The sequence below is a fragment of the Ciona intestinalis genome, chromosome 3, assembly GCF_000224145.3.
Source record: "Ciona intestinalis chromosome 3, KH, whole genome shotgun sequence".
NCBI lineage: Eukaryota > Metazoa > Chordata > Ascidiacea > Phlebobranchia > Cionidae > Ciona > Ciona intestinalis.
In genome coordinates this window covers 888,848-900,044 of record NC_020168.2, presented here as the reverse complement: position 1 = coordinate 900,044, position 11,197 = coordinate 888,848, and the positions used below count along the sequence as shown (strand labels likewise).

General features: G+C 37.9%; 4 protein-coding genes across 5 annotated transcripts in view; 2 read left to right on the top strand and 2 right to left on the bottom strand.

Annotated features, from left to right (window-relative positions):
• The window catches only part of LOC100183124 (acetylcholine receptor subunit alpha-type acr-16-like), a 5,778-nt gene extending 1,534 nt beyond the window's left edge, over positions 1–4,244 (top strand). The window contains exons 4-13 of the mRNA XM_026833642.1: positions 467–581; positions 805–992; positions 1,249–1,401; positions 1,661–1,809; positions 1,958–2,012; positions 2,087–2,200; positions 2,445–2,615; positions 2,861–2,989; positions 3,202–3,430; positions 3,785–4,244. Coding sequence (XP_026689443.1) covers positions 467–581; positions 805–992; positions 1,249–1,401; positions 1,661–1,809; positions 1,958–2,012; positions 2,087–2,200; positions 2,445–2,615; positions 2,861–2,989; positions 3,202–3,430; positions 3,785–4,059 — 1,578 coding nt within the window. The 3' untranslated portion in view covers positions 4,060–4,244. The remainder of the gene's footprint in view (positions 1–466; positions 582–804; positions 993–1,248; positions 1,402–1,660; positions 1,810–1,957; positions 2,013–2,086; positions 2,201–2,444; positions 2,616–2,860; positions 2,990–3,201; positions 3,431–3,784) is intronic.
• Positions 4,078–5,665, bottom strand: LOC100182304 (trafficking protein particle complex subunit 2-like protein). Its single transcript, XM_002131023.5, has 3 exons — positions 5,552–5,665; positions 5,149–5,407; positions 4,078–4,728 (listed from the first exon to the last, which is right to left on the bottom strand). The coding sequence occupies exons 2-3, from the start codon at positions 5,392–5,394 to the stop codon at positions 4,522–4,524; spliced, it is 453 nt and encodes a 150-aa protein (XP_002131059.1). The 5' UTR covers positions 5,395–5,407; positions 5,552–5,665; the 3' UTR covers positions 4,078–4,521.
• On the bottom strand, positions 5,657–7,716 carry LOC100185488 (aldehyde dehydrogenase, dimeric NADP-preferring-like). Its single transcript, XM_009859599.3, is given in 2 exon segments — positions 5,657–7,229; positions 7,232–7,716. Coding segments are annotated over 2 exon segments (1,365 nt in total). The 5' UTR covers positions 7,677–7,716; the 3' UTR covers positions 5,657–6,309.
• Positions 7,717–9,298: 1,582 nt separating this feature from the next.
• LOC100175301 (fatty aldehyde dehydrogenase-like) lies at positions 9,299–10,949 on the top strand. 2 transcript variants are annotated; one of them, XM_026833709.1, is made up of 2 exons: positions 9,301–9,990; positions 10,177–10,949. In XM_026833709.1, the coding sequence occupies exons 1-2, from the start codon at positions 9,348–9,350 to the stop codon at positions 10,839–10,841; spliced, it is 1,308 nt and encodes a 435-aa protein (XP_026689510.1). In that variant the 5' UTR covers positions 9,301–9,347; the 3' UTR covers positions 10,842–10,949. The 2 variants fall into 2 exon arrangements, with proteins under 2 accessions (XP_002124149.3, XP_026689510.1); XM_002124113.3 differs by having other exon boundaries at positions 9,299–10,949.
• Positions 10,950–11,197: the final 248 nt, after the last annotated feature.

The window sequence follows — 11,197 nt, the reverse complement described above, 5'->3', positions numbered from 1 at the left end:
AGGAGGATCCCCTGAAACCATTACCTCTGGGTTACAGGCAGGCGCGCTAACCACTATACCACGGCGCCGGGTAAATATTCGTAACGTGTTATAACGACTGCCGAATTTGGCTATTTCCGGTTTTCTCGCTTTTGTATATAGTGGCTTGGGGGAAGATGGGATAACCGTATCTTCACGACTTCAATATAGCGTTGTTATTTGTTTAAAACACGATCAGGATATTTGGATATTATGTTCTAAAGGTGCCCAATCTTCCACCATCCTACTATATATTCCCCAGATCTTCGTTATCGTGCATGATCGAGTGGACAAAACTCATTCATTTATTTATTCAAGGTTTTATGAGAAAAAGTTAGATCATCCCGTTTTGACAATGCCGAAACCGGAAACCCTTTTCCTAATCCGATTTTTGCTTACTAAGCGAATGTGAAAATAGACTGTAAGCATATACCTCCTTCTTTACCAGGTGCTAAATCTCAACGAAAAAGACCAGATTTTGAAAAGTTTACTCAGATTGAGAATTTACTGGAAAGACGATTATTTACGATGGGATCCTTTGGAATACGGCAATCTTACATCGTGTAGGTGAAAGATTATGTTATGTCGCAAAAGATAACACAACAAACAGGCACAGTGATAAAGTTTACAAGTTAAAAAAATAATCAACTACAAACCCATATATGTGGTATATAGCTCGTAATCGGGCACCTTAAGAAACAACACCCGTGTTATAACCACTGTCCTTGCCCAGCTATACGCAGGATAATTAAGTTATATATTTAATCACTCATATATGTGGTTTAGTGTGGCTACCCGCAACAACGGTTTGGTTTCCTGATATTGTTGTTTACGAGGAGATTGGATCAGCTACTTACGCACCCAGGGTTCCTTATGTTTTCGTTCGATCCGATGGAACAGTTGGATTCCTACAGCCAACAGCATACGAAACAACATGTAGCATAAACATCGCGTTCTTTCCATTTGATCGACAGGTGCAACATATATAACATATTGGTTTATTTATCTTAACGAAAACGACAAACCGGAAGTCGCTAAAGCGCGCTGTGGATTAAAATGTGGGAAGGAACATTAGTTCAAAAGCGTGTATGTTGATGCATTTAGTGATTAATTAAAATTATGCTTTTGTTGACGTTTTTTGTGATCGTTGGACTGGCGGTTTACCCGTCATTCCTTCAAGATTAAACAAAATACGCCAGAAATTCTCTTTCACACTCGATTATGATACAGGTATGCACAATGAAGTTCACATCGTGGACGTTTCCAACTTCAAAGGTTGACCTAATGACCAGACGATCGTCAAAGCAAATTAAAGCAGATATCCCGACCTACTTTGTCAGTTCTGGAGAGTGGACTTTAGAGGACATTACAGTAAATAAGCAGGTAGGTTGAGTTGGCTAATACATATCCAGGTCAAAACCATTAAGTTCCAGTCGCAGACTTTTATGCTTATTTTGTTACTAAAAAGCGCTTTTATATGGGGTTTTCACAAGATTTTAACACTTTCAGCTGTGAGGATGTGGTTATATAATTCTAAAATATTCTTTGTTTTCGGTGGATAAAATATATTTAGGCTACCATCTTACCCTAACTTACTACGTGCAACATGGACCATCTTACCTCAACCTACTATACAATGCAGTCACAGTCGTATGTGGACGTCGTGAGCGAAACCGATGCTGAGCACGATGACCATGACGACGACCATGATGATGATGTTAGATACTTAGATATAGATCCTTTGACCTCTGTACGTGACGTTGCGCCTGACAGGATGACATCTCTTCACTGGTCAGTCTTTTGGAAACGATTTGGCGCAGCTAAACAGTTTAAAATAAAGTTTTCATGTACCTTTTGTTGAGTTTTGTTTTACATTATAAATTGATTTTCTTTAAAGCCAGTGACCAAGGATAAAATAAAGGCGTTCAATCTTTCACAGGTCAGATATTTCATTCTCATTTTACTTCACAAGAAATTCGGGTCTTTACATGCAGGTATTTGTGAACCGCTTCATTAAGACAGCGACCAAATGTTAAGTAACATTAATCATTAATGGCTTGTTTAATAGAGTATGCTGTTCCCTGCAATACTCCTAACAACCATATCATTACTTGGTTTCTACCTTCCACCAGACAGTGGTGAAAGAATCGGACTTCAGATTACGATCATGTTGACATTTATGGTAAGATATAATTCAACGGCAATGTTTTAGCCCTTTTTGCGTGGCAAAGTCGTTAAAGCTCAGGGGTTAAGGGTTAGAGACTCGATGCTGCTACCAGCACTGCGGACGTGTGATTCTTTGAACAAGACACTTATATCTCAACTGCTCTAACTCAGCAGTGGTCTCTAATGGGTTGTCCAAAGGCCCAGCATATAAAGCTCAGCGTTGCGTAAACCAACATTCATTCCACTATTTACATACGCAGGTATTTCTGCTGACTGTCGGTGACATGTTCCCAGCATCTACCGGCCCCTACCTGGGTGTGTACTTCGTCCTATGCATGGCGTTGCTTGGTATAAATATAATAATGACGGTGCTGGTGCTACATATTCACCATATGCCATGTGATGCGGTGATGGAAGAGACCCAAACGAAAGTTAGTTTTTGCATATTTAAAACTAAGTTTGTGATAGACAATTCTATTTTTTGGGCGCGGTGACAAAGCCGCCTCTTTGCAGCGCAGTGGAAACAGGTTCGATGCTTTACACTACTATCATCGTGAGCCTTTGTGTCCTTGGACAATTCACTTAACGGCAAACGCTGATGATGTCTGTCCTTATGGCAGACGATGCGTCAGCCTTTTTATAGGAACACAAAAACAAACGCCAGAATATCTTTCAGGGAGTGTACAAAGTGAATTTCCAAAAAATTCCGTATTGGGTAAAGTTCTGTTTGTTTTGTGCTGGACAATACATGGAGTTGAAGAATTATACGTTGACTGAGGATGACGTTGAAGTACCCAGATTAAATGTAAGTTAATACACTCGACGTCTACATTGCACTTTACACTTTGTATGTATTATAACCAGCGCGGGTGAAGTTGTCTGTTTCCGGCCAAGAGTTTCAGTTTGGCGTTTGATGCCAATACCATTGTGGGCAAGCATATACTATAAATGGAACAAGAAAATAGAATGAAAATGTGTCCCATCTTACCCCACCTTACTTTATAAATTCTGTTGCAGAAAACAGCTATGGAGTTCGTTAAACATCTTTTAAAAAAGTGGAAAGCGAACGTCTTGAAAAAACAATTGACAAAGTCAGTTTCCCCCTTGCAAAATCTGCCTGATCCAGAGTTGGGGAGAAATAAAAAGGGAGCAATTAATGAAGAACAAGATTACATGTCGGTTGGCCAAGGAAACAATCCGTGGAAAAAGTTTTCAAAGAAACAGGGATTCGCAGATATTGCGAAAGGTTAGGACAACTTTTTTCGTCTCTCAGTTCACAGTTACAAAAGATAATATTCATACAAGCACAAAAAAACAAAAAATTACCAGCGCTGTGGCACGGTGTTAGTTAGGTGCTTCTTCCTCTACAGCATAGAAGATACGAGTGCGAGGCTCGTAGCACTCAAGGCGTATGTGTGCTTGGGAAAAATAATTACCAACACAAGACACAGTTATGTATAACTCGTTAGTGGACACGACGTGTATGAAACATCTCTATGTTGTAATGACTGTCGTTACCCCGTTGCGACGTCTGGGTGAATAAGTTACAATAAAAAAATAGAGACGTAATAAGCTAAACTAATTGGAATAATATTTACAGGTCCGATGTCCACTACCACCAACATACTGCATAAGTTAATGAACGATATGGTGAACAAAATGGGCAACGTATGCGACAACGTTCTACAGCTCTCCAATTACATGCGGTATAGGAACTTGAATATGAAAGAAAACAGACTAGAAGCCGCCATGAACGAGAAATGGAAGTCGGTAGCTCGCCTTGTGGACCAAATGTGCTTGCGTGTCTACATATTCATGCTGGTGGTTTTTCACCTGGCTATTCTCTTCGCTATACTGATAGAAATTTATTTATAAACGCCAAACGTCCACTAGTATAGAATAGGTTGTAATTTATTGCACAACAACTCATATACTGTTTCAGCATTCATTGTGTATTATTGCAGTATTAATGCGTATAATCTAGGTTTACCAGCTTTTCAGTTTAAGTAATAATGTAAACAGAGAACACGAATTCAATTTGTTGAATGTAACTAATCAAATTGGTGACGAGTAATAAGTTAACCATTAATGGTAACCTCAGAAGAATTAAAAATTTGTTGTATAAAGTTTTTATATAGTTTTAAGATTACTGAAAAAACACTAAAACGATTGAAGTAAAACTGTTGAACAGCTTTTAATGCCATCTGTTTAAATATCTAGAAGTGCACAAGAATTTATAAGCAACACAACATAGGCCAGTCTGATTTAAAATACCAAAAACGTTGGTATCTTATTCACCAGATATGGTGTCTCTGTACAATACAGCCACCCCCTGTGCTACGTAAAAAGTTCCTTTTTTTGTTCGTCCACAATCATACCAGCAACAACTTTTTCAAACGCCTTTGAAGAGATATTTGAGCCAAGAATATAAAATGGGTTGCAGACAACGGATGTATAAGCGTTGTGTAACCGTCGAAACATGCTACGTACGTCGTTGTCACGAATTTGTGTGTTGGATGCTTCAACAACCATTACAAACTTGACCTTATTAAAACAGTTACATAGATTGAATGACAGTCGCTTTACATTTATCGCAATTTTATCATATTTTAAAATCCAAAAAATCTTTACAAAGCGTTTACTGATAAGTTAATAACCTTATGTCCTTATTTTTAACAAACAATTAACACATTTAAAATTATTCCATGGTTGTTTAAAATATGCCTTTAAAAGGTGGGGCAGTGCATGAACACCACAAACAGTACCACTGAACACCACAAACAGTACCACTAACAATAAAATATCCCATTCTATTAATTTTCAGAGCCCCCTATTGTATTCATCACATTAATTAATGAGGCTCCCTATGTTTAACTTCCTCGAGTGAAGTAACTGTATTTTAACAAACCCAACAAAGATTTTCTTAACTATAAACACCACACCAATGACAAATAACACGCCCACCTTTGTGTTTGTCACATAGCCGTATATTCGGTAATCTTCAGATGGATATAACTGACCCAGATAAAACTCCCTCATATCCGGAGCCCTTGCAGTGGATGTCTTCCCTGTACTTGATATCTTCTCCTCCACAACATCCAGTGATGTATGAACCGTGAAATGAAACTTTAGTTCATCTTCAACATTAGCTGAACACCGGATATAAAGTGGATAGTTTTCCTTGGCTATCACAGCAATGCACACAGCCATTGGTTCTTTGCAACTAAAAAAATGCAACAGTAGAATAGTATAATGTTGTTACATTATTTCGTACTGGAGTGAAAAAAAATTAAAAAAATGTTTATAATATATATATTTATATATTCATATATACATCTAGTTTTAAAATGCAAATATATACTGTTACCTTTAATTACAAAAGTGTGGTTGCTTTTCTTTTTTCTGAAGTTCAAAATAAACAGCAGGTTAATTATTAAACTGCAAACTCTCTGCGTTTATAACATGACTAAAGCTGGTTAAGAAATAATTAATACAACATTATAATGATAACACACATAATACATATAGAGGAATATTAATTACTAATTAAATAGCTAAGAATGTACAATCAACACCTAAAGAACAAATTCTATATCACAAAATTAAACAATAACACAATAAAGAATTACAGAAGAATCGAATATGCAGTAAAACAATGCTGAGCATTGAATGAATGGTTTAAAGTATAACAGTGGAAAACTTTTTCAGAAATGAAACTATGACTGAAAGATCCATACTGAACTACACTTTTAATTATATAGACCTAATTAAGGTTGAAGATTAATTGCCAAAAAAAAATAAAGAGAACCTGGGCCCTTAGAATTACATCCTATAATTCACCAGTTGCAGCATAATATAATAACATAACATCAGGGCAGAAATATTGGAATTGTAACCAAACTATGGTTACTGTTCTACACACAAAATCATTAATTAACCAACAAGACCTTATCCATTATAATTAAAAAAGCTGTATTAAACAAAAAAAACTAAAGTATCGCTACCATATGAATATGGGCCATTAGAATTAAATTCTGTGATCACTGCACCAAGAAGCAAAAACCGAGAATTATCGACCTTTGGTCACATTTGGAGCTTAAAAGAATAAAATAGCACCAATTATTCTCAAATAAGCAAATTTACAACACATGCAATGACTGCGCCTATAACAGCCAGCTTAAGTACAGACTGAAAAACTGCTTGTACACCTGTTGCTTTCATGTTTTTCATCATGGCCAAACGAATAATGGAAAGCTTTTTCTCAGAGTGAGGAGGGTAACGTAAAGAATTTATAAACTCTGGATTCCCATCAACTAAACAGCTTCGTCTGTGAGAAAAGGTGTCAAAGGTGTGTTTCCCATGGTAGGCTCCCATTCCACTTTCCCCTACACCACCAAATGGAAGCGAATGAGGAACGTAATGCATCACAACATCATTAACAGTAACTCCTCCACTAGAGGTGTTGGATAGGATCTTATTTACAAGCTTTTTATTACTTGCAAATATGTACATAGCTAACGGCTTCTCTCTGCTGTTTACAACAGCAATAGCTTCATCCATATCTTTGACAGTGACAACAAGCAGAATGGGGCCAAACATTTCTTGCTGCATGTAAGCAGAATCCGCTGGAATATCAGTGACCACAGTTGGTGCAACATAACGTTCCTTTACATCAACCTCTCCGCCCACAACTATTTTCCCAGCTCCAGATTCAATTACTTTCTTCAACCGCAGTGTTTGTCGTTCATTGATTATCCTCCCATAGTCTGGTGAATGCTTTGGGTCAGAACCGTAAAACTCTTTTAAAGCAAGCTTCATTTCCTCCACAAATTTATCCCGGACACTTTCTGTGCACATAACGTACTCTGGCGCAAGACAAATCTGACCAGCATTAAGAAATCGACCCCAGCATACTCTCCGCGCAGCACTACGAATATCAAAAGAATCATCAACAAAACATGGATTTTTACCTCCAAGTTCCAGCACTACTGGGGTCAAGTACTCAGCCGCTGCCTTCATCACAATTCTTCCGATGGCTGTTCCTACTTGGCTGTGTGGACTGCGCATTCGCTCGGTTTAATAACAACACAGTTTCCAGCAGCAATTGCACCAATCACTGGGGCCAACATAAGGGAGAAGGGATAATTCCATGCAGACATGATGAGACATGTTCCAAATGGTTCCTTCCTGATATGAATATCAGCTGTAGCTGTGAGCAATCCCTTTGCTTGCGGCTCGCTTTTTATCCATTGATCCAGGTTATCAATCGCCGTAACAATTTCGTTGTTTACCAGAATAATTTCAGCGGAAACTGCTTCAGTTTTAGATTTATTTAGATCTTTCTTCAAAGCTTCACACCACCTAACTTCATTATCTCTCACACATTTAAACAACTTTTGCAACTGCTGCTTGCGAAACTTAACATCCTTGGTTTTACCACTGGAGAATGCCTCCTTTGCAGCAACAATTGCAGAAATATAATCTCTACCCATGTTTAAATTGACCTGGTGGTGCTTAATAATATAACGTTTATTATTTTTTAAAATACAGTAACGAAAGTCAGCTTAATTAAAACAGCGAATGCAGTTAACAACAAAATGACAGTTGCAATTTAAAAAAACATACTATGGGTAAAAACTACCTAGTCTAAGTGCCATACAACGGGTGGCTGTTAAAACTAATGTACTGTCTATATTACTGGTTTAACTTGTCACAGTAGTTGTCTCTATCCTCAAAAAGTGGAAAACCTTTAAAAAAAAACAACAAAATAATTCACCTTTGGACTAATAGAGCACGTGAGCACAAAAAAATTCCCTAAACAAACAACAAACTAAACGTTCTGTATTCTCAACTGTATTTTGATACTGCTTGAAAACATAATTTACAATCGTCTACTGCTAATTTCCTGAGCACAGCATAGTACACTGTTGGTGTACATATTTAGTGTACTATGAGCGCAGTTTCGATTACAATAGAGCCGCATATATAAAAGCACCGGTCAGTGCCTTTATCGCTTGTTGCTTGTTCATTCCGCAGTTGTGAAATAGTGGGAGACTGGGGACCATTTTGCTCTAGCGGGATTGACTTTACAGCACCACGGCTCTGCTCTTTTACCTCATTTATCGTATTTCACAAATGTATTAACCCACTAGACCAATACTATTAGTCACACCAAGTTTACAGCTCTCTTTTTGAACTAAAGCTATTAGCTGGCGAGAAAAGACTCGTTAAAATGTTACTCCCCTAGGGCCCAGGATCTCGTTTTCTCTACAAGTTGCGTCGCATTCACGCCTTTAAAACCCGACTTTGTCACTGACACGAATGATTAAACAATTCCAAGATAGGTCAACAATCCTATATATATATTAACTTAACCCTTACGTGATCACGATTTACTTTAACTTGCCGCGATTGACTTTCGTGACCATTCGTGACCATGGGAGGTGGAGACATTTTCGAACGCATGGTCATTTACAAAATAACTCGGCACGTATATCTAAAATAATACGCACTTAGCCTATATATTAGAACGTGTAACTCTGTGACAGTGCATAGGCCATAGGGTCTATGTGCGCATAAATGTCAAACATTTTCTTTTGGGAAGCATGTGATACTACATTTTGTCCTTTTAGGAACTGGAATACAGGTTTAAAATTACGATGAACATATAGAAGACTGTGGGGAAAGAGGACACCTATAACATGTAATATCAGAATGTCCTGATCATGTTTTAAACAATTAAACAGTTTATTAGAACCGCGTGGATACGGTTTTATACACTATTAAAGTTTTTTTTTTGTTTTTTTACCAAATGAGATGAAAAATAAAATGGGTAGGTGTCCCATCTTCCCCATCCTACTACATCATACTGGCAACTTTGTATTTAGTTTATATGTGTAAGTTAAAAAATGCCGTGACAAACCACTGATAAACAAACTAAATTCCATTATCAAGGTTGTCTGGTAAATATTTGTTTATGGTCATGGCCTTGAAATTCCTAATGGCTAACGAGCGACTGTGGCAGGTATATAAGTTCGGCATATATTCGCTGAGCTATTGTAAATAATTAAGTTCACGAACAACCGGTGGTGCTAATAAGGCTATTTACGCAATTTTAATTTTCATTAATATTTGTATATATATATATATCGACTTAGTTAAACATGGGTAGAGACTATATTTCTGCAATTGTTGCTGCAAAGGAAGCATTCTCCAGTGGTAAAACCAAGGATGTTAAGTTTCGCAAGCAGCAGTTGCAAAAGTTGTTTAAATGTGTGAGAGATAATGAAGTTAGGTGGTGTGAAGCTTTGAAGAAAGATCTAAATAAATCTAAAACTGAAGCAGTCTCTGCTGAAATTATTCTGGTAAACAACGAAATTGTAACAGCGATTAAAAATCTGGATCAGTGGGTAAAAAACGAACCGAAGAAAAAAGAATTGGCAACAATTACAGCCGATATTTACACAAGAAAGGAGCCATTTGGAACATGTCTCATCATGTCTGCATGGAATTATCCATTTCTTTTAATGCTGGCTCCAATGATTGGTGCAATTGCTGCTGGAAACTGTGTTGTTATTAAACCCAGCGAATGTGCAGCCCACACAGCCAAGTTGCTTCAGGAGTTGTTGCCACAATACATTGATCCAACCTGCTACCCTGTGATTGTGCTTGATGCTAAAGATTCTGCTGACTTGGTTACCAATAATCGATTTGACTTTATATTTTTCACAGGAGGAACAGCCATCGGGAGAATTGTGATGAAGGCAGCCGCTGAGTACTTGACCCCAGTAGTGCTGGAACTTGGAGGTAAAAATCCATGCTTTGTTGATGATTCGTGTGACATCCGTAATACTGCGCGGAGAATATGCTGGGGCAGATTTCTTAACACGGGTCAATTGTGTCTTTGCCCAGATTATGTCTTATGCTCACAAGGTGTCCGGGATAAATTTGTGGAGGAAATAAAGCTTGCTTTAAAAGAGTTTTACGGATCAGATCCAAAGCATTCACCAGACTATGGGAGGATAATCAATGAACGACAAACACTACGCTTGAAGAAAGTGATTGAATCTGGAGCTGGGAAGATAGTTGTGGGTGGAGAGGTTGATGTAAAGGAACGTTATGTTGCACCAACTGTGGTCACTGATATTCCAGCGGATTCTGCTTACATGCAGCAAGAAATGTTTGGCCCCATTTTGCTTGTTGTCACTGTCAAAGATATGGATGAAGCTATTGCTGTTGTAAACAGCAGAGAGAAGCCATTAGCAATGTACATATTTGCTAAGAATAAAAAGCTTGTAAATAAGATCCTATCCAACACCTCTAGTGGAGGAGTTACTGTTAATGATGTTGTGATGCATTACGTTCCTCATTCGCTTCCATTTGGTGGTGTAGGGGAAAGTGGAATGGGAGCCTACCATGGGAAACACACCTTTGACACCTTTTCTCACAGACGAAGCTGTTTAGTTGATGGGAATCCAGAGTTTTTCAATTCCTTACGTTACCCTCCTCATTCTCAGAAAAAGCTTTCCATTATTCGACTTGTTCTGATGAAAAACATGCAAAAACCAGGATTTGTAGCTTTCTTGCAATCTCTAGTAGGATTGGCTCTTTTTGGTGTACTTATTGCCTGTGCTGTGCGACTGTTTGTGCAACTTTAAAGCAAAATCTATATTTCTAATTCTCTCTTTCAATTTAAAAGCGACTACCACCGTGATTTCCCCTAATGTAAAGTAAAGCTCTGCGTTCACTCTTGTATAATTTCGATAATAGTAGTGGTGGGTAGGAAAGGATACCGCTAGCATCTAAAATCTTATAGCCTATTAGCTGTTAGTGGTTTAAAAATTAACAACGCGTTTTAGAGTCGCAGGACTACTGTTATATCATAGTATACTGAAGTGATAGTACGCTAACGAGACCACGTGACCACTTTTCACGCATGAGTGCACAGTTGCACTTCGCCCGACAGTTCAGCCAGACAGTGCAGTATAACAGTGCCAAGGCAGAGTCCGTATAT